The sequence below is a fragment of the Lepidothrix coronata genome, unplaced genomic scaffold (assembly GCF_001604755.1).
Source record: "Lepidothrix coronata isolate B3197 unplaced genomic scaffold, Lepidothrix_coronata-1.0 Scaffold23, whole genome shotgun sequence".
Taxonomy (NCBI): Eukaryota; Metazoa; Chordata; class Aves; order Passeriformes; family Pipridae; genus Lepidothrix; species Lepidothrix coronata.
Genome location: NW_016690203.1, coordinates 4,081,222 through 4,104,643, shown reverse-complemented (window position 1 = coordinate 4,104,643; position 23,422 = coordinate 4,081,222). Strand labels below are relative to the sequence as shown.

The 23,422-nt window shown below is 39.8% G+C and overlaps 2 protein-coding genes across 7 annotated transcripts in view; one reads left to right on the top strand and one right to left on the bottom strand.

Moving 5' to 3' along the window:
* Positions 1–10,301, top strand: part of JARID2 (jumonji and AT-rich interaction domain containing 2) — a 216,471-nt gene extending 206,170 nt beyond the window's left edge. For all 5 annotated transcript variants that reach the window (XM_017808492.1, XM_017808491.1, XM_017808495.1 and 2 more), the window contains exons 15-18: positions 4,046–4,176; positions 6,210–6,393; positions 7,920–8,027; positions 8,815–10,301. In XM_017808492.1, the coding sequence (XP_017663981.1) occupies positions 4,046–4,176; positions 6,210–6,393; positions 7,920–8,027; positions 8,815–8,991 (600 nt within the window). In that variant the 3' untranslated portion in view covers positions 8,992–10,301. The remainder of the gene's footprint in view (positions 1–4,045; positions 4,177–6,209; positions 6,394–7,919; positions 8,028–8,814) is intronic.
* Positions 10,302–11,420: 1,119 nt separating this feature from the next.
* Positions 11,421–23,422, bottom strand: part of DTNBP1 (dystrobrevin binding protein 1) — a 69,009-nt gene continuing 57,007 nt past the window's right edge. For both annotated transcript variants that reach the window (XM_017808497.1, XM_017808498.1), the window contains 3 exons: positions 17,709–17,864; positions 15,681–15,824; positions 11,421–12,322 (listed from right to left, as the gene is read on the bottom strand). In XM_017808497.1, coding sequence (XP_017663986.1) covers positions 12,075–12,322; positions 15,681–15,824; positions 17,709–17,864 — 548 coding nt within the window. In that variant the 3' untranslated portion in view covers positions 11,421–12,074. The remainder of the gene's footprint in view (positions 12,323–15,680; positions 15,825–17,708; positions 17,865–23,422) is intronic.

The window sequence follows — 23,422 nt, the reverse complement described above, 5'->3', positions numbered from 1 at the left end:
GACAGTCAGGTTCACCTAGACCACACATGGAATCAGATTGGTGGCTTTTAAAAAACACCCTAAGAGCTCTTGAAATTTTAAACTAAGGATGAGAAGAAAGTTTAGAGTTGTGGTGGAAGAACATGTGTTTGGAGTGGCAATAAAGCATTGGGCAAAGTCAGTAAAACTCATTTAGGAAATAGAAATTTAGGAATACAGAATACTGAATGAAATTAATGCACTCTGGGCTAGAGGTTTGGAAATGAGAAGGAATGTCTGGTTTTGAAGGAGGGCCTTTGGTGGTTTAGGGCCTACCAGAAATTTGGTGGAAAGAGACTCAGCTGGTAATATAATACAAGAGGAAGAAGTACATAGGAAAGATGGAGTTAGTCTTCTGGTTGGAGCAGCATTGCTGCACACAGAAGAGAGCTTACGGTCCAATAAGCCAGGTTTAACTCTGTCACCAGTGACAGAATCCCTATGTGCTGATCTTCTTGCCCTAAATAGGAAAAGCATGGCATTAGTACTGTATTCCTGACTGTCTAGCCAAGATGCTGGCAGGGGCTGTACACGTATTTCCTTCCACCTCTGGTTTTATTTTGGGTGAGGAATGTGCCTTTAAAACGCCACACAATTACCACTCCTTGGTTCCTGTCACAGAGCTGTCCTAGCCTGAGCCCACTGGGTTCCTTTCAGATGAAACCAAAGGGGAGGAGACCCTCCAGAAGTGCACCTGATGTCCCCACTAGCAAAGAGCTGTGCTGTGATGGAGAGCAGAGATCAAGAACCTTGGAACACAGTAAAACGCAAAATATCCACTACTGTGGTGTTTCATTTCAAAAGCCTCGCATAAAACCAGGGAAGCTTGTTAAATTCAGAATGCAAAAAGAAGGGTTAAGTGTTTGCATGCAACATAGAAATTGCTTAAAGATGTGTTAGAGGCTCACAACACATGCACATTGCCTAGCAAAAAAAGAGAACAATTTCAGAAGGCAAACCTCCACTAAATATAGCATGGCTAAACACCAGGAGAAAAGAGTCTGGTGTCCAGAAGATGAAAACGCAAGTAAATAACCTCTGTAGCAAGACATGTAAATGCACAAAAATGAAGAGCAAAAAGAGATTTCAAAGAACAACTTCCTCAAGGCCAAAAGGAAAAAAATAAATGTACAGAAGAATGAGTCCAGGGCTTTTGCAGCAAGGTCATGGTCTCCAGGCTTCAAAACTTTTGGAAGTATGTATGGACAAGAGTTGCAGTTGACAGAGTCTGTGAACATTTCTGGAAGACTTTTGGCAAGGTTCCTCTGAAAAGGCTCTTAAAGAAATTAATCTGCCATGGACTGAGAGGTGAACTTCACACACCAAAAAAATAACTGATGTAAAGAGAAGCAGAGGATGGGAACAAATGGTCAGTTTTTATCACGGAGGGGCCGAGGTCTCTTTGTGCATTCCTCAGGAATTTGTGCTAAGACCAGTACAGTTTAATGTATCCATAAATAACCTAGAAAGGGAAGTGAATAGCAAAACTAATCCTTTACACTGAGGATGTTAACGGTAACAACAGCAAAAATTAAACCTATGAGGTGTTACAGAAAGATTTCATGATACTGAGTGATCCAAGTGAGTAAATGGTAGATGAAATTCAGTGTTGATAAATGCTAAATTTAAATTTAAAAAAATAATCCTAATTTGACAGAGAAATAGGCTCTGATGAGCTCTTGCTACTGAGAAAAGAGGTCTTTGGATTCCTATGGAGCTGTCAGCCAAGTGCTTTGGAGAGGCTTAACAAAAATATATTGAATGTTAAGAATTACAATAGATACCAAATAGACAGAATACACAATAGATAGCAAAGCAGAAACACCACTATGTGGCACTGTGCAGGGTCCTGGTGGCTTGTGCAATTCTGAGTCCCTAATTGCAAAAGGATTATAGAGGAACTAGAAAAGGCACAGCAGAGATATATGGTTAAAGTTATGAGTTATCCTCTGTATTAAAAATAAGAGAACTACTCAGCCTGGAAAATGAATGACTGAGAGATGTATATGATAGCAAGACCAAATCACAAGTGCCAGGGTGATGATAATTATGAATGTTGGGTAACTTCCATGACATTGAAAAATGTGTCATTAAAAGAAATAGGCAGCAGTACAAAAGCAGACAAAAGTCTGTTTTAAAATACTTACCTGTGTATTTCAGTACAGTATGGAAGAGAAAAACGCACATAGATTCAGAAATTCAGATAAATGCAGAGATCGAGCAAGTTGTGCTAAGTCCAGTACAGACTTGGGCTCAGGATTTCCCTGAGCTATCACCCAGCAGGAGCAGACCTTGCTTTTTTTCTCCAGCCACTCACTGTGGGCTTTTATCCTGGCTGTGTGTATTGCCCATGTGGGCTTTTGGCAGGACTTAGAGTGTCTGTTCTTATGCAGCCTCAGACAATATGTGAAGCAAATCTAACATGGAAAAGCCTTCCCATAACACTCCTAACAGTGCAGCTCTTCCAACACCATGCAGGGGCCAGCAGAGCAAATAGCTTCTGAAGAACACTCTTTTTACCTGTGAACATCTTTTGAACTCTTTTTGCTCAGCAAATTCCATTTTATGTGATAGATATATATTAGTTAACACATGCAACTGGTGCATATAATTGGTTCTGATAAAAGAAATAACCAGAGCATGTAATTAGGGTTACAAAAGAGGGTGAAAAAAATTAAGATTAAAAATTAATCCTTGGATTTGTGTGTGCTGAGTAGGTATTTGGCAGGCTTAACCACTAACCAAAAATGTCTCCTTCACATTACACTCCAGTGTTAGCGTCATTTGAATGCTCTGACTCTACATAAACAAAAACATAAACCTCTTCAGATATTGAGAAAACACTGCACTTTTTCCAACTGCATAGTAAATAAGGAATTTGCCTACACAAGAATTCTTGAAAGGGTTTCAGCTACCAAAATCACTCAGTTTGTATTGACCGGAAAGATGTAACTTCAAAAGCTTTCACAGACAGGAACCAGCAAAAGGTAGAACTGAGCAGAACTGAACCCTCCTTCTTTTGCCTCTTGTCTCTTTCCCTGGCATCTGCCTGTTTTTGCTAGTTTTGCTAGTTTGTCCTTTTTTATGTTTTAAAAGATGCAAAATAACACCAGTCCTGGCCTCCAAGCAGGTCATATGTGTAGATCTTACACTATTTGCAGTCTGAGCCATCCAATATTATTCAGCTTAAGTGATTGCATTGCTCCTCTTGGCCTCCACAGGAAAAATTAATGTTTAGGGAGAGAATTTTGAAGTGTTTGTTGGTTCCTCCACTTCAGTGAACTGCCTGAGTCTACGCCTGGGCATCCTTCTTTCCATTTTTCTCCTTTTTGTGACATCTCTCCTATTCTTGTCTTTTCCACTAATGAAGTTTAAATTTCTTCTTTAAAAAAAAAAGGTACACCTGAAATGTGGTGAAACCAGTCTACTTGCATTTTACTTCATTCTCTTTGTATATGCAGAATTTGCCTATCTTTGCATTAAATTTCACAGTAAAGCATATTAAAAAAAACCAGCATACTGATTGATTTCTTAGCATATATGGCATCATGCATTGCAGACACATGCTTTTTTGCTCTCTACTGGTGACTGAGAACACAGTGCTAGATGTAACAGGCACTAGGGTGTTTGTTCTCTGAGGAAGCAGTTGATTATGACTGGGTAGCATGTGTTTTGTTTGGGGTTTTGACGTGTTTTTGTGTGGCACTGATTCACGTAAAGCATGTGCAGAAAATCTTGCAACAGGAAGACCCAATTTAGCAAAGCATTTCCACTGAAAGGACTGATTTCTAGCTAGCATTCATTTCAGTGTGTACTTAGTGCTGGATGTAAGCTGGAACATAAATACTTTAACTGGGACTATGGAAAAATTTAACTTTTGGTTGTTTTAAAAGGCTACTTTTTGCTTTAATTATTGTCTTTTAAATATTAATAATATTAATCAATTTTGAATTAAATTCTTGATAAGATTTTACTTTCAGATTTGCTCAGGAACTCATCTGTCAATTTCTTTCATTTCCTGTCCCAGGAAATGAAGAGACGACGTATAGCCAAACCATTTTCAATGGAAAAGTTGCTTTATCAGATTGCAACGGCAGAAGCAAAAAAAGAAAACGGACCGACTCTGAGTACAATATCATCACTTCTTGGAGAGCTCAGGTAACGAATTGGGGGCCTATTGTACCTATTTGTTTTCCTTGACAGACTCCAGAGGTGGATGACGTAAGTAAGCCTTTCAGACATGTCTTGCCCCTACTTAACCAAGCAAAAGCCCAGCAAACATATTTGAAGACAGCCACACATGGAAGAAGCAGTTTCCTTGGCTGTAGCTGATGTGAGATTGCCCGTGGTTACGATGTCTTACTCTAAGAATTCCCTACTTCGGGCACCATCACAGAATTAAAGCTACAGTTTACATTAGGTTTTTATTTTGCTAATTCTTGGTGCTGAGAGTCAAGATTTCCCGATGCATTATGTGAACTACCTGGTGCCAAGTGGTTAAACATCTTTCTTGAGTTTTTCAACCTCCTTGGCATCAGTAGCCACTGTCAAGCCATGTCTGTAGTGGGTTTTGCACCAGGAACCCTTGTCTTCAGCATCAAGATTGCTATATTACAGTTGTAGAAGGTACTTTGTATACAGAAAGTTGTCTTGATTTAAAAGTGAATAAGTGAGCAGCTTATGCATGCATGCTAACGCATCTTGCATTAGAACTTGAACGTTTTAAATAAAAAATTCATGCTCCTTTTTCTCTCCAGTATTAAGGAAACATGTTTAGGGTTTCTCTTAAGATAGGTGAGAAAAGAAAATATAATGTTGCCTGGCTTCCTGTGTAATGATCTTCTCTTTTGTTCCCTACCATGTAGTTGCTACCTATCTTTCAAGTTTGTGACAACTGATACTCGAGATGTCAAGAAAGTTTTGATGAATGGAGTCTACAAACTGTATTTAACTAAATAGCATGTTCATTTGGAAAATTTCCAGTGACATATTGAAGGGGAAAACAGCACATGTGTTGTTTTAGTGTTCAGAAAGAAATGCAAAGAGGTGTGCTGACTGCTTTACCTTCAGCTGGTTCCCCTGTGGGAATAATCACGCTCAAGTGCCTTTTTTTTTCCCCCTTGAAGAGAAAAAGTCTGCAAGTGCAAAAGGCGAAAGAGAAATGTTGGTGCTTGCTCCTAGACCATCACATCGACCTCTATCAGAGTGGTTCTCAAACTTGTTCTAATGCATAGGTTGGAATTCACTGGAGGATATCAGTCTTTCCTGTGGCTCCTTATATGAAACAAAATCCCAAACAAAATCTGAAAAAAACCAACTCCATACTAAGTGGAACACTGTACCATATTTTTTTCCTTTACTTTGTTTTGCTTGTTTGTTATGTGTCTTTTGCTGCCTCCTCTCCTGATCTGCCTTGGTTGCTCAGTTTGCCCGTGCCATTTGCTTAGCTTGGCTCTCCACCCATATTCAGTTGTGTCTGGTGGTGCGCTTTTTTATTCTCCCCTTCCATCTGCTCAGCTCACTCCACACTTGCTGTCTTCCAGTCAGCTCCAACCCAACCTGCTCTCCTACTGCTTTAGAGTTCAGCATAGGAGATATTGTCCGCCTTACAGACGCTGTGGGTGAAGGGCGGCTGGAGGGCTTGGTTGTTATTCTTGATTGACATCTCCTTCTTTTTCCCCTGGGTGTACAGCAAGATCTTCGTCTTTTGGCACAATCACTTGCCCTGCTCCCCCTTTCCTGCCTGAAGCACCTCATGGCAGCAGGTCCTTGGTTCATCTCTGCCTCCTGATGAACGTGGCTGTTACTCCTGACAGCAACGGCTCCTCTTCCTCAAGGTGGCTTTTGGCAACTTCAGGAATGACAGTCATGTTAGCCACAGCTCCCGACTCTCCACATGGCCCTGAGCAACCATCAACCTCCAGGAAGTACTCGGCAGTCCCCAGTTCTCTGTGGAGCAGTTTGAGAACCATTGGCTTGATACGGTGGTCGCTGTTAAAATCAGGCAGCGCTTCTGTGGTGCTGGCTGTCTCTCGCCATGCTTAGGGAATGGCACCAACCTCCGACAACACTCAGGGCTGTGCTGTGTGGAGCTAAGGTTTCAGTGATGATGGTGGTAAAAGGGTGATCGTATGTGGCTTTGTTGGTGGCATGAGGTGATGCCAGCGTCTAATTGCACACACCATTCACAGGGACACGGAGCTGAGGCAGCGGCGGCAGCTGTACGAGGCGGGTCTCCACTCTTCAGCGCGCTACGGCAGCCATGACAGCAGCAGCACAGGGATGGATGGAAAGAAAAAGCCTCGAAAGTGGTTGCAGTTAGAAACGTCAGAGAGGAGATGCCAGATTTGTCAGCACCTGTGCTATCTTTCCATGGTGGGTAAAGTCCTCTGCTGCCACTGGGGTCCTGTCCCCCTGTTCTAAAATTCTGTTGAACTATAAGCATTTGAGAGGCAGTACATGACCACAGAGTCATCTCATGCACTCCTTGCAAGACACAGAGATGTTGATTCAGTTGTGCCAGAACATTTATCACCTTGGCCAATGGTGACAGAAGACAAGAGTTAGTGTCAGCTAACTTCTCTCCCCTGTCAGGAAGGGATAAACCAGTCACTCAGCCACTCTTGGACACCTGTGAGCATGTTTGCATTGCACTAGGAGGGGGTAACAGAGATACCTGCAGCTTGCCAGTAGTAGTAAGTCATGGCAGAACAGGTCTCAGGATGAGCTGGCAGCTCAAATACATGCCCCTAGTCTCAGGCATGCAGCTACAGCCCATGCTGCGACAATTTCCCTGCAAGCCAAATTGCAGGGTAGATGTATCCCATCTGTCAAGCTGTTTGCCAAACTGTCTGTTCAAAACCAGCAGTCACGCCCATAAACTTTCTCTCTCTTTTTAGAAGTAATTGCCTACTGGCTTTTGAAGGTGTGCTAACCACTATGGTGACATTTCAATGTTTTTAGCTGTATGCAGAACACCTACAAATACAGCAATTTCATTAAAAATACCAAAAGCCCCTCCCACAACCTTATGTACCATTTAATTCCAAGAACAGATATTTAAATAAACATAATACAGTGCATTGGAGCCCATATTTAGGCCCCTCCCCTCCCCTCTTTCGGCAGTTTTTTTGGTTATAGATGTTAGGCTTTTAATGGAAATGAAATATAACTGTAAATGATCAGATGTAGCCATTTCCCTCCCTAGGATAGAATATGCTGTCTTTATACATGCCTTTATACCACTGTTGAAGCAGCAGTAGTTTGAAGTAACTTTAAAATGAGTTCGTTAAAAAAAAAAAAAAAACACAAAGCACCAACCAGAACCTCTTAATTCTGGTCTGTTTGCTCTGGAGTAAGTGTAATCGTGGGAGGGATTTTTCTTTGTCACTCTTTTAACAGTAGCTGGGAACAAAAAATCAAGTTGGTTGTTAAATTCCAAGCTGAGTGTGCAGGCTTGGCAGGCAGCCAGCCAAGCAAATATGACCTCTGCTGAACAAGACAGTAGCTAAGGAATCCTGTGGTTAAGCTGATTTTATCCTTATTCAAGACAGCATTTTAAGTAATGGGAAACTACTTCTTTCAGGAGATCTTTAGACGACATAGAAGATGCCAATAAATGCATATACCATTTGGATGTAGCCTTCATTACTGTTGGTGTTTTGTTTTTTTTCCAAATTACATGTACTTGCCAACATTAGCACTTAAAAAGGGATATGTTCTTTCTTCTTACTACACATTCTGAATCATTTCACAATGTGTAATGTTTATGGCTCCTTCCACTAGCTTGCAGTAAAATCCAGGTTTAGTCATTCAGACAGCAGTTCAATACTGTGTGCATAACACAGCTACAATTTGGAGCTTACTGCACTTCTTACCCCCACTTCTGCTCTTTTATACAGGTTGTACAGGAGAATGAAAATGTTGTCTTCTGCTTGGAGTGTGCCCTGCGGCACGTGGAGAAACAGAAGTCTTGTCGGGGACTGAAAATGATGTACCGTTACGATGAGGTCTGTACTGACACAGCTGTGTGATGCTGGGGGGCTTTGATACCCAAAACTTAGGGGTAGGCTTAACTCTGCCTTTGTCCTACCGAGACCTCAGGAAACTGGTCTTGGGTTTGTTGTTACTTTGGGGGTTTTTTCGGTGTGCAGAGAAGGCACTTTATTATGATCTAAGTAAAAGAAATAGAGGGAAACACAATGACCAAAAGGAAACCTGAAGCATAAACTGCATGAATATGTGTTACAGAAGAGAGGAGCCATTTAATGCTTTGGTATGCTGTCAAACCTGAGGCTTTGCTTTAACTGGTAACTTCTGTACTTTAGGATACCTTCTCTCTGTTGGTAACTGAAAGTTCAGCTGACTTATTCCAGTCCAGCCTGAACATTCTTTAAGGCAGACTTGCAGAGCACATGTAGATGAGAGGTCCAGTTAATGGCTCCAAGCACATGTGATGATGGATAATCACAGAACTCAAGTTGGTGATTTAGGACTGTGCCTGGGTTCTGGACTAATGATACATGTCTCCACCTGTCCAGCTGGCTCCATTTCTCCTTTGGGTGTGAGAGGATGGGGGCAGAATAGAGAGTGGGGCGCAATTTCCCATTAGCCTGAAAGGTAAATAGCGAAGCAGTGGGAAAAATTACAAAATCAGCTTTTGGGGAGCAGTACTTGGTACAAGCAGCTTTTTGAGATAGGCTTCTCAGCAGTTTTTGAGCACTGTATCTCTGTTCTTTTTAAGTGACTGAAGAGCAGTTGCTAATTTGTGTTTTGTTTTTCCTACTTCCCAAACAGGAACAAATAATCAGTCTTGTCAATCAAATCTGTGGAAAAGTATCTGGTAAAAATGGCAGCATTGAGAACTGTATCAGCAAGCCTACACCAAAAAGAGGACCTCGTAAGAGAGCGACAGTTGACGTGCCATCATCTAGGCTTTCATCCTCCAGTTCATCCAAAAGTGCTTCAAGTTAATCCTGAAGATGCCAACACTCTCATTTTGTCAATTTATATATATTTTTTGTAATTATTATACCATAGTTTGGAGTACTTGCTGTAGAATACAAGCTGTCTTTGCACTAGCTCTAAAGAAGATTTTCTTCTGGTTTTAGAGAACTAATTTTGTTTTAGCATTAAACTGTTGAATTTTTTTTTTTTGTACTTAGAATAGATAGATACAGCAGTCTGATTTTTTTAAACTGCCGTATGTTCACTGTTTTAAAACCGGCAAGGGGCTGATAAAATATTAATTTGTATTGTCCCTATGGCTGAAAAAAATAAAAAGCCTTTTTGGTAACTGTGAAAAAAGGCTTTTAACCCATTTTTTGGATAGGTTAAAGTTTGATGTGTTTTATAATTTGTTCTCCAGTCATGTGAGCAGATTTTTCTAGAGAGAAAAGGGATAGGAGACAAAAACTTGAAAGAAATTGCTTTACTTTGGCTGTCTTTTATTCTGTCACAGCAAGATGAGTTTTGTAATTTTTTAAATTGGTGAATACACACTTTCTTTGGGAGGTTATGGCAGCTGAAGATGGACTTTGTTTCCTAACTGTAGGCAAAAGGAGGAGATTTGGAGTATGTTCTCTTTTACCAGCACATCACTATGCATCTGTTTTGAGGGGAAAAAATAAAAAATTAAAAAAAAAATAAAGAGGAAAAAAAGACTGCCTGCCTTGAGGAGTCATGTGAGGGAAAACTGTGCCTGATTTCATTAGGAAATCCATTCTGTTATTTTTTGGTGCTGTTGGCTACTTTATCAAAAACCCTTCAATAGCATCCTTTAAAAAGAAAAAAAAAAGAAAAAAAAAAGAAAAAAGTGATTGAAGCCATAAGTGCTTCTTTTGTCATAGACGTGCAATCTTTCTAACATTCCATTTCCATTCCACTGCTGTTTTTCACACCTTTACACAGTCAAGCATTAATTTTTGTTTTGAATTTGTTTCATTATATGATTCACATTTAGAGCCACTAGCAGGTCTGCATATTTCTTTTGAATGTGAAAATGCATTTGCTTTCATCTTGTCTATTTTTTCTCTTCATGTTGTAACAAAAAAAAAAATCACACCTTTTGTACATATGCCTGTAAATTTTTTTAAATACTTGAGCCTTTTCTTGGGGTGGGGGGAGGGATGGCAAAGAGACAAGATGAAGAAAAGCCTTACGTTTCACTTTCTTCATCGGTTGGATTGGATGCTTACAGGGTTTTTCTTGTAACATTTATAAGTGCTGCTTACATCACTGAACAACAACAAAAAATAATAATGGAGTAGCTGTTGCCCTTTTCTGGTTGTGTGTACAGTATGTGTGGAATAAAAAAGGGAAAATGTTTTCACAAACTGTTTTGTTTCGTAATTGAATTCAACAATACCGTAGCTACCCATATTGCACTGAGCTTGCCAGTGGTGACTGTCAGGAAAGTCCTATAATACAATTTGTTGGTTGTTGTTGCAGAAGACTGAACTGTTTTGGAATATTTAACAATAACATAAACAGAGTCAAGTGTTTTCAAATGTGGTTGTCTGGTTTTTATGGCCTTGCTGTGTACTTTTCCCTCTTGACAGTAAACTTCTGACTATGGCTTACAGTTTGACATTTAATTTATTAGCGCTGCTCTGCTCTCTTTCCTTGTAAGGAAAGACTTCATGTTGTTTATTGCCAGTTTTTTGTTTACTTTCCAGGTTTGTACTACAAGGTTTAATAAAAAAAACAAAACTTTTTTGGACATTTTGTCTGTCTTCTGGAAAGCGAGAGAGTAAAGGAAGCTCCTTCAAGAAAAGTTTCTTTCAACAGATGCCTTGTTGAATAGTAAATCTCTTATTGTAGGGACTGAGCTTCTAGCCTTCATTTCCCAGACAGGAGTCTGGAAATACTTTGTCAGCTAACAGTGAATCCTTAAGGAAACTGGCCACTTCCCAGCTGGCGAGCAGCAGGAGATGCCTCGTTCCCTCGGTTTGTCAGGGCAAGTCTTTGGAAGGGATCTACATCACAGCTCATCCTTTTACTTACGCTGTTTCTGATTACATTCCTTCCCTCCGTGCATGAAGAGCAGGAGCCAGGAGCCTTCTCAAAGGAGAGCACATCCCTGCAAATAGAGCATGAGACTTGACAAGTAACAGGTGTTAGACACGTTCAGACCTCGAGTTTAGAGAGAAAAATGACTGCAGAAAAAATGGCAATAAGATGATGCCTATAGGTCCTAAGGTTTATAAAATATATGCACTTATTTTATAATTAATTCAGGTTTATTTCCCTTGCACTGCTGGCCTGCATCAGTGTAGTCAAACAGATGTTACCATGGAAAAGCACATTACACTGGTGCTCCTAATAACCAATTTTTTTTTTTTTTTTAGGCTCCTCTGTTCACTGTCATGGATAAAATACTTGGGTAGTCAAGTAAAAGACAGGGTTGGGATAGAAATACTTTATTTTATCTCGAAAGAGGAGTTTACACAATGCTAAGATACCTGCTCCACAAGGAGTGTAACATTTCAATACGCATCTCTCCTCCTTTTCAGGTTCTTATTTTTTCCTTAACACCTACAATAACTAAGTTGGTCCTGAATAGGAAGTGTGAGAACAGTAAACACTGCTGCATTCGTAGACAAAGGCAGGAGGCAGACAGTAGGTAGTAAAGAGTAGAAAATAACTTTTCATTTTGGTTTGGATCCTAAATCTTCAGTTGCAGCAGCTGAAAACATGCAAGGAACAATTTGGGTTCAGTATTACATATCAACTCTTAAGTATTTCCAATCAGCCATTTAAAGGTTAGTGGTCAAAGTAACTTCTATCTTTCCCCTTTAATTCTCTTATACATAGTATATACAACAGTTTTACTGCTCCCCTGAGCCCCAAGACTACTGTTAAAGTGTGTGTGCTTTAGGCATATTTTTTTTCTTTAAAAACCAACCTCCATATGACTGGCAATTTGTAAAAAGGCAGTATTACTAAGTAAAAAGATCTGGCTGTTATGCTTGGTTAGCAAATTGTTACACAGGCAAGCTCTTCATTCACTTGTTCATTCATTCAGAAGTCATTCTTAAAGGATATGGTTTTAAGATTCAAATAGTTTGAGAGTCACTTTCATCACTAGCATCTGAAGCACACTTTCTTTCAGTTACAGCAGCAAGGGCAGTGTCCACTTGAACTTCCTCTTCGTCAGACTGAACAACTGGAGACTCTCCTTCACTTGCATCTTGGCTGGCAGAATCAGTGCAGGTTGATGACAGTGAAGACAGTTTTTGTCGTAACTCAGACTGGCTCGGGACCTGAAGACTTATCTCATTCACGTAGGTGTTGGTGTCAGGCCCTTATAGTTGGAAAAAGAACAACAAAAAAAAAAAAATCAAGCTTTGGCTTGTCAAGGGAATCGGTAAGTCAGTACATTAACATTAGCTTAGCATTGGTTAGTGAGTCACATTCAGGCTGTTTTCCTCCTTTTACAAAACACCATTAAAAATCCCTACAAAACACAAAGCTGCTTTTGGCTTTTCTGAAACAGATCTCTCATACAAGCCACAGGCTGGTTTTAATCTGTTTCTGATGGTGCGTATGGCTCTCGCTCATTCTAGAATCGCTAATGCTTGAGATAAATAAGGTAAGATGGCAGGAGCATTAAGTCCTGACTGTTAAGAGACATAGCTGATGCCCTGTTTGCCTGTTAGCAAAGACCACTTAATCCTCCTAACTGACTTTAATAAACGTCCACTCAGACGTCAGCATGTGCTGAGAATCATCACCAAGAGGAAAATCCTCCCAACAAACTGTCCAACACAAACCCTGAGGAAATAAAAAAACCAAACCAAAACAACTAGAAGACAGGCACTAATAGTCATCTCCAGTTTTGACTAAAAATGAAGATGCAAAAGCAAAACAAATTCTGCCCTCGGCACGAAAACATTCCTCTGGTACAGCTATACCATAGCTCAAGTCCACAGGAATGGGATTTTAAGACTATGCTTCCTCGATATCCTGTGCAAAAAAGACTTCTAAGCAAGTTCAGTTTAATAGTGTTTGCTTGCAGTTTGAAAGTTCAAGTTTCAAAATTAGATTCTCTTCCCTGGACAGTTCCTGACAGTCAGAAGTTAAAATGAGGCAACATGTAAACACTGTCTATGTGCTCTGCCAAATAAAGCCCTTTTTTCCTTCTCTACTATACAAGTGTTTCTCCATAGTCAGCTCACCTGCCTTCAGCACTGAGTAACTTTAGTGAGAAAATACTCTTAAAAATCCTGTGGGATTTTGTTTTAAAATTGTTTCAGAAGGGTCAGATGGATATGAGCTGATCACTACACCTTAGCTCTGCTCAGGCTATTGGCAAAGCAGTTCAAACTACACTGCCCTATGACTGGTCCCCATAGTCTTACCAAGTACCAAGTTAAATTTTAACAAGGAAAAAGTCACAACAGCATCTGGAGGTAAGAGAAGCTTCTTGTACTAAATACTGTTGCTCTGGCACATTTCTTTTCATAACTAGCTGCAATCTTAAATTCTGGTCCTAAACTTGGACAACAACTTTATGTGACATTTTAGTAGCTTCTCTGAGACCCAGGAACTCTATGGGGAAACGTGTCCTTGGCAGGACTCCAATTCCAACACAAGTTGATAAACAACTGGTACAATCACAATTTTGACAGCTGACCAACCTGCCTGGGCAGAGAACATCCTGGCTGTGTCACCCCAGGATGTCTGGTAGGTCTCCACTGAGTTGCTTCTTGAGGCAGTACATGAATTTATATTGACTGCAAGTGATATTAGGAATCATGAGGCATCACTAGAAATTTTAGAGACACCTGATTTTATGTTGTGTACACCAGCATGCATTTACACAACACACAGAGGAGGAGTTTTCAGAAGGGACAGAGCTAAGTAAATTTTTCAGTTCAATTTACTACCATGAAATGTTGGAAAACCAATGCCCATAAGCTGGCAATGTTTATAACAAGAAAAATTTGAAAACATTTCAGTGTCTTGAGCTGATTCTCATTTTTACCTGTTACTGAAATAACTTACCTGCATTCTGTGGTGTTCAGCACAATTGTGAAATATATTGCTTGCCCTGACCACCCATTTCTCCACTGACAGCAAAATGAAGAGTTACCTTTAAGTCATCTCATTTTTCTGAGAATTAAGACTATTGCGTATTTAGTTTGATACTAGGGGACCAGGTTCCAAGCACAAAAATCCCTTATTCAGAGGGAAATGAATCATGTGGAACCACAACAGCAAGGTTCACAAGACTGTTACACTGCAGTAGGAATAGCTGTCAAGGAGTAAGTCTCGCTGCAGGTCCAGCCAACCTCTGCAGTAAAGCTGCAGTGCTGGAACGCCACAGCACGGGTACGTTATATTAGTGTATGTGCATATATATACGCTATCTATACATACACACTGTAACACATCACAGCACAAAATAAATCACACAAGTTTTTTTCAAAGGCTAATAAATTTCACATCTATTTAGGAGGAAAAAAAACTCCACAACCAAACCCGCCCAGTAGTTTCCGCACTTCCTTAGATCATCCAGTTAGACTGTTTGCTGTTAAGACATAAAGCTTCTTGGTCCAACAACTGCCAAAGACCCAGCAAATGGAAAACAGTCCTAGATTCTGTAATTACTGGCATGCTCAAATGATGATCAACTTTAATAATGCACAAACTGGATGCCTATCCAAAACCAGCAACCTGAATTCAGTTTTTGCAATGAAACACAAAAACCTTCAGTAGTCAATTGTACCTTGACTACTTATTGTAAGCTTTTCACATTCACAGCAGGTGTTAATCACCTGTACATAGGGAGTACTATAAGTACTTTTATAAAAATATTTCAATCTGTATTTTCAGAAGAAATCAAAAGTACCTTTAAAGGAGCTTCATCATCTCCCCCAACAAAAATCGTTTTGGCTCTTCTGAGAAAAGGCATTTTAGTACAGAAGTTTTTGACTGAGAAAACATACTTCCCTGGTAGTTAAAAGATCCAGTACCCAGACACTAATTCCCTACCTTTATGCAGATCCCTCATCGTGCTGCAGCTTGGCAGAACTCAAATATGGTTTTGTTCCTCAGAACATATAAACAAAATGTTGGATTAACATAATCCAATTTAACTAACATTACTAGCAGAAGGAAGGCTACATGAAGGAGCTGCACTATCAGAATCACTATTCAGAAGCTTCTAGTACACTGTTATGTTTTATATATGTGTGTGTGTGTGTGTGTGTGTGTGTGTGTGTGTGAACTGCTGGGTTGAGCCACTTCTCTGAGTATCTCTCCCTGAAGATCTTACAGTATACAGCCGGTCCAAATTTACCAAGCAACATTCTGGACTTTCCGTCGATGTTTGTTAAAAAGTCCTCTGTTAATCCTATACTGAGAAAAATGCACCTTAAAACCGTGTGTAACATACCACCCATCCATACTGTGATGAATACAGCAGGAAGCTGCAGTAACTAGATGAAAAAACAGACAGTCCAGAAATATCACGTAGTTTTGCATTAAGCTCCCTTGTACAGGAACTAAATGTTAATGTTTTGAAAAGCACTGATAAAGAATATTCCATCTACATAAAGCGTAATGTTTTATGAGATAACATCATCCATTACAAATGAGAGCAATTCTGGTGATTTATCACTGTGTCTCGAAGCACGCTATCATTACTAATACCATACCCAGCATGGGAGAAAGCATATTATTGTCTTCGCCTCCTGAGTTTAAAAAGACATCAAGTGCTTCTTGGTCAGACATGTCCATTAGGTCCATCTGTTCCAGCATGTCCACATTCACTTCCATGGAAGACATACTTCCAATCGGTTCTGCAGTAAAAACAGTGCAATGAGCAAACTGACGATCAGTTACATGATGTTATCACATACCAAGGCTTCAATAGCTGCTATTATTGTGTGCATTAGCAATAATTAAACTAGGAAAGGAAGGAACACACCCAGAGAAGCTGCTCAGCAGCGATTTCAGCCCAAATCCAAGAGCACTCTGTGTAACTTTGTTGTGAAACTAACATCCATTACTGCTTTTGTAAAACCAAACATTTTTAGAAACAATATTTATAGCAATAGCATTGTCAGAAATATGATAGGATGGGGCTCAGGGGCGAAGGTTGAAACTTTCCATTTTGGAACACTCCAATTCTCTCAATTAAAAGTCTTTTTAGAGAAAAACAAACACATTTAAGCGCACAGTCGCTAAATGTCAATATAGGAGGGATGTGGAAATTCAGAAATAAGGATTAATGTTAACAGAGAGCAGCCATTCTTCCTCTCAGCTAATCCAAGAAATGACAGTAGTATGCAAAACCTACGCTCAAGCCAAGCATGGGGATTGCACATTATTAATTACTCAAGCAAATCACTTATTACTGTCAATATAATACTGACAATTTGCAAGGGAATTAAATACTTGGATAAGCATCTTCTTCCTTGAACAACAAAACATGCAAACACAAAACAACTAAGTTAAGGGGTGCCCAGATTTAAGTCTAGTTGCTGCATGTGTAACATAAAATATTAAAATGAGCAGTTTATTGGTTTATGTAAACTTAAAATTACACTCTTAAAAGCATTCATAGGTGAACTGAGATGAAATACTTCTATTTGATTGGTTTTTTTCCAAATATACTACAGCTCCATAGTTTTACATAATACTGCAAGACCAAATCTTTCATTAAAACAGTTTCTTTGATACACATGTGTTCCACATTATACTAAGAAGCTGTAGTTTCAAATGTTAGGTAGCCTAACACTCAAATCTAGCTGTGTGTCCAGTACTAGCCCATGACAACATCCACTTTTAGTCTAATAGACTGTATATTACAGAAAGCAGAAGACCCAAACTCAGTTCCTTACTGGACCACAAATTTAGACTTACATATCCCACCTCTCCCTAGCTACCCATCTAGAGCATCATGCAGATGAGTATTTATAGCACTGAAGCAGAGAAATGGAAATCTTGGATTGCATTCCCTGCTCTGACATTACAAATGATAGCGGAATGGTCTTGGAACAGGGACAGAATCTCTACGTTTTTTCCTGCTGCATGAATGCATAATTTCCCACTTGCTTCCTTACTGGTCCAACAATCCCTGCATTTTGGCCCAACAGATGGAAACCTCCCACACAGAAGTGCCTGTAGTCTATGGCATTCTTGTGCTTTAACTAGTCCAGAGATGCCAGACTTGCATCATCTCATAATAAGGAGAGCACTTTATCAGACCTCCCCTGTCCTAATTACGCACCCTGCATGATACACACGCAGTGGAAATAGCTACCACCTGGGAAGTGTTTTGAAATGCAACCCTGAGCTTTCCTCTGCACTTTTCAATCTTTTCTGAGGCACCTCCTTGCCAGGTGACAACCCCAGGCTTTGGAACTCCAGTGGACAGAAGCAGCTGCCTCCATCCACATCTTTATAGACATAGATGCACTCTTCAGCTGCAGAGAAAAGTGCTGTTCCAGATGCACTTCAGTGCTTTGCATTTCCTCAGACAAGGAACAGAGTCTGACTAATCTTCTAAAGTATCTAGCTCCCCTGGGACACCAAGTTTGTTTCATTGGTCCATCTGAAGTTCCAGTCCTCTGAGGAAGAATTTGGACACTGCAGTGTGTTAAAACCGCTGCTGACTCTGACTCCTCAACAACGTTCTCCAAGTTGTTTGTGCATTACATGGAATGTATTTTAAAACTTGCCTCGCCTCTCTGCTATCTGCAGGTATCCTGTAGAAAGGTATTGCTCCATGTCCTGCTGGAAGGCTTCTTCAAAGAACTTCTGACGTTCCTTTAGCTTCATCTGCTGGGTGTGCTCCATGTCCAAAACTTTCTGTGCATGTTCAGCATCTAGTTCAGCTGAGAATAAAACAAACAAATAAATAAAATATTGCATGTATATCCCTCTGACTTTCAGAATTTAAAGGCTACGGAACCAGTTCAATACTGACAGATTGTTACTACAGACTGTTAACACAGGCTGTTATGAAAGAAGGCTTCTGGGCTTTGCAACTACATTTTAGAACAGGATAAGAATACTATATTAGGCAGCATAACCTTCACATTAAAGTGATGTCATAACTATTTATCTTGAGGCAAGATGCAAATTTCCTGAGCTGTATAAACAGGAATACCTGAAAGCCCCAGTCCATCAACAACAGGGATTTTAGAAGCCTGCCAAAAAAAGCTCAGATAATGATGCTTCTGCAATCATATGTACTTCATGCACACAGAAGTAATGCCTTTAATTTGAACATTGCAGCACATTTCCACTACAAAGCAAGTGGAAAGATACATATATACCTATGTGTACATACACATAAATACACATACATACATATGTGTGTGTGTGTGTGCATATGTGTCTGAGATTCTGGCTTTGTCAGCCTTCAGACAGAATGGAAAAATCCTTTAAAGGATATCCTACATGCAGCACAGGTATGTATTCACAGAAACTGTGAAGGCAGCCTGAGTTGACAGGAGGTAGGTAATCAGTGCTGTTTTTAAAAACACCACCACACAGGCATTAATAAATATACAGCAGCAGAGAAGACGATGATGATACCAACACCATAAATGCAAAGCCAACTGCCATGAATTACTAATATGACACCAAACAGAAAGGGCCAGCTCGTATAGCTTGTACAGACACACAGTGACAACTGAATTTGCTTAGATGTAGCTATGCCGGGTCTCTGGCAGCTCCTCTTTCCTCCTATGGCAAAGGAAGCATTAGGTGGAATATCATCAGAACTCCTTTCCCCGTTTTGCTCTACAGGAGTCACTGACTGGCCAGAGGATATACAAAGAAAAGAATCGTGCTGTTTAGTGAAGAATAACATCTTCAAAAATAAAAAGATGTGGCTGCTATTGAAATACCAACTGTAGCCAGACCACTATTAGACTATGCTTCAGAAAAATTGCTTATTAGGAGGAATATGTAAACTGGAACTCTTCCTCCCAGAGTTCTCTGCTCACTTTCCTGAACCAGTCTCATGAGCACTCTGCTTACAATAAAACAAGAATTTTCTACAGCTCAGCTGCTGATGCAAGGGATGGAGGTGGCATGAAATGCTGCTGGTCTGTTCTGTTCTACCTATTAGAAGAAGGTCCAACAAATACCACTGGGTGAAAAATGTCCAAGCTTTCACACACCAGAGAGACACAGCTAGAATATGGCATCCATATGGATAAATGCTGGAAGAGCGTTAAGGCTTTTTAGGACAAACATTGTGTCAGTCTTCCAGGAAAAATGTTATGTTAATAACATTTTACAACACGGACACTCATTAAATGCATTTACCATTATAGAGATTATTACCCAAATTCAGAGCATGTTTTATTAAACCAGGCAAAAGCATCAGAGAGCAGTAATTCACTCTGTTGTCTGCATCAAGGTCACAGATCATACACAGAAGCAACTGAGCTGTGAGAGATTCCAAAAGAAGCCAGAAAACTGGGCTATCTGACACACCAAATAATCATTAAAACATCAGTAAATAAGCTGAAATCTTTTTCTTAAAGCAGATTTCAGAAGTAAAACATCAGTGTATAAAAAGGAAAGCATTTTCCCTGAAGGCAACATGTCTTTATTATCAATTACACTGTGGTGTATGATGACTCTGTGTCCCCTGGAGCAACTCCTTTAATACAGGCCTGAATGATGAGCAATTATTAATAACATTGTCTATGATGCAGAAATGCTATTCAATTGTAATAATAAAAGCCAGAGGCTCTCACTGACAACAGAAATTTCCTGTCTTTCTCATGATACATTCTGACAGTTTTGCACTCTATATTGGTAGTTCAGGATATTTTTAACCCCGAAACAGAGATGGCATCCAAGTAAGATATGAGACTGATGCAATCTCTTTCTTAACATTGAGCACTCTGTTTTTAACTTCTGCCTAAAATGTTCTGTTAAATTGAAGTTGTCCCCAGCCAAAGCTAAATGGCAACAGCTGCCTGCAGTGCTGATGTGTTCCACAGAAACTCTAGATACACAATCTTGAAGAGTTGTCACAGGTTTGTTCTCCAAAGTCTGTTACAGAGTTAACATCAAGAACCTTGCTGCACGATTTCATGCTCTGCCAGGTGTAATAAAAGTTGCTTGGCTAAGCAGAATCCAACTGCTACATTTGGGGTTTCTGTTTGTTATCAGAAATGCTAAGGATGGCTAGACGAAGCCAACAGTCAAACGTGAAACCATGGAAAACGGATGTATTGCTTCTTTTACAAAGCTATTCAGAATTATGTTTTCCATAAGCCAAGTGTAGTTTATAAAACACTGAATAGAGACAGTACCAAAGGAGTTCTAAGAAAGAATCATCCATATACCATCACACCCTGCTCATACGAATTCTTCCCAGGATGCAAACTGAGACCTGTCACACTTAAAATACTATTGTATTTTTCCTTTTGCCATAAAATTGTACCTTTCAATTACTAACTGCACCTATGTCTCAATCACACTGCTGCGCACAGAAAAAAAAAAAGACAAACTACACAGAAAATGCACAATTAGATGCAGACATGCAGGAATTGGGAATTGTCACGATAACCCAGATAAAAGGTGACTTTAATTCTCCACCAGATGACCTTTAATAGAACAGAAACTAAAAGCAGGCAAAACATTTCTTAAAAATTGAAAACTCGAGGGCTGACATACAGCCTTCTGTACTATCCTCAGGAACAGCCCCATGGCCAACCCCTGGCTCTCCTCCCTTGGAGTCAAGGTATAACCCACAGCCCGACTCCCCCACGCAGAGGCAGCACTGGCCCACAGAGCTTCATGTGCTACAAAACCTCATTTCCCCCAACACAGCTCTTCCTCACCCTCCCTGTGCAGGTGCTGGAGCACAGAAGTCTGTTGACCCTGGGATGAGTCACCCCAGCCTGAAGGAGCCCCTGGGTGTGTGCGCCCCTACTGAGATGCTGCCTGCCCTCGCCTCCTCTGCCCAGGTGAGGATTTATCAGGAAGTGTCAGGGGATGACCCTACTTCTCCAAACACCTCAGCATCAGAAAAAGGCATAGTCATCATCTGCTTCTGTCCCTGTGGATCGTGCCTACTACCACCTAATGAGGCTGGAAAGCTGTACTAGTTAATTCCAGTCATTAAAAGGACTGCCCTGTGCTCTCAGAGGTCAATGAAAAAAAAAAAACCCAAACCAAAACCAGAGTCTAGAGTGTAGTCCTTAAAGCACTGATTTTCCCTACAGGTGCTTCCTCCCCTCAGCTTTTTTCCTGGGAAAAAAAAAATCACCATACAGATGTACAAATAGGCCAAAGACTTAGGAATCAAGGCAAGACTGCAAGCACAATATTATTTGGTCCATGTTTCCACATCTCAATTTGCATTTTTGATATCTTTCTGCAGACAGGAGCTGTGCTAAGCAGACGCTGTATTCCTATGACAAGATTAATTTATTAAAGCCAGGATCTCAGGACAAATTATTTCTTAATGACTTTATAAAATATTGTCATTTATAAATTAACTCTATTTCTGGGTAAAACTCCCCCACCTTGTATCTGAAATGTTTGAACTAGACACCAGAAAAATCCAAACTCCAAAGGAACAAATTAAAATAGCTTATAACCACATAAATCAAGTATAGGGGACATCATTTTCTGATATCATTCCTAGGTCTGGCTGACACTTTTTACAAATTAAAATTCTGCCACAGTAAATAAAGTTTCTATCCAACCAACAAAATTACCATTTTATACTTTAATATAAAAAATTTTCCAGCTATGCACAACAGATTTCCTGAGAAAAGTGTGGCTACAAATAAAACGAATTAGAAGAATGACTACCAAAAAAAAAAAAAATCAGCAACTGAAAACACTGTTTGTTTACATGGCTAATACAACCTTTAGGCCTAATATGAAAGATGTCAAATTGTCCAAATGGATTGCTTTTTAGTGCTTCCATACTGTTATGCAATCAGTTTACTTCTCTTCAACTAACTTATTATGTAACTTTATAGTTCTCATGTGAAGTAGAACCTACATCTGTACTAAAGAGAGAAAGACATAGAGTAATGCAAAAAATGCCCTTTGTCCCCCTCCCAAAAAGCAAAGTTCATTTGCTTTTTGTAGACTCATCCGACCAGACCATAAAATGCACGCAAGCATTCTTTGCAGCCTTTTTTGCTTTTGCTACAAATATCAAAGTTTCAAGCAGCCCTTCACTGAACTCAGTCCTGGTTTTTGATGTTCCTTCTGTGCTGAGGGACTTGAAACTGGACAAGACACAAAGACATGCTGAGCAGGGGAGGATAATCCCTTCCCTTCATCTCCTGGCCCTGTTCCCATTCACTCAGCCCAGGGTGCTGTGGCCTTCCTTGCTGCCAGGTGTCCATCACTTCCTCCAGGACAGAGCAGCGAGCTTGCTTGTCACCACCCTCTACACAGGGCATGACCCATAAACTACCACTCTCCAACACAACTGGTTATTTATCCATCCTGTTGCCCATCCATCCAGACTGTACCATCATAACTTGGCTACAACAATACTGTGTGAGGTTGGCAAAACGTATCAGTAACATGGCTATTCGCTAAACAGCCAAACCCCTTCAAAATCAGAAAAACAAAATCATAAAAACAGGCAATGGAAGACAGCTTTTCAAGTGCATTATGACTTAGCAACTTATACTTGCAACTGCCTCATTATAGACCCTTTCAAGCAAAAATATCAAAGCAAGACAAGACGCCAGAGAGTGCTTCAAAGAATGCAGTTTTCCTCAAAAATGTTTAAATTGTACTTGGCAGAATTTAGAGTACATTTTCATATGACGAGGGATGAAGTTCAGAGCACTCCTGCACTACACTGTTCTGACAAGTGGTGAGAGTGTGTTGGCAAAACGTGAAAAAAGGAAGTAGAATAAGCAACCCAGGTGCACACAGTCTTTCTTCCACATTAGAGTGAAAAGAAAACAAGTAAGAGCCACAAGACCTAGCTGTTTTTAAACTCTTAAATAAGAGTTTCTTTACAAAGGAATTTGTTTTTACTAAAGGTATATTCAAATAATTACAAACAATAAAATTAAGTCCTGATTCACTAGAATGGAAAGTCAGGATTTCACTCAGTGACAGAAGGATCACCTTTGTTGTAAAAAAATATACACTGTTCCAAATGAGATTTACTGTCTCACAACTCTCAAAAGCCTGCATTTTCATGAAGGTATATTTTACTAAAATTAACAGTCATTAAAAATGACTGTATGTATTTCTTTATATCTAACTAGTGTTTTTATAGATTTTATCAGAATATGAAAACTTTAATTAGCCCACAAATAATCTAGTCAAGAGGAAAAGCAGAGATTTCACCAATGTAAAGAAATTATTTTTAAAGTTGCCCAATAAGCAGTTTCAACAAGTTGGCTTACCTTGGAAATTCTCTCTAAACAAACAAATT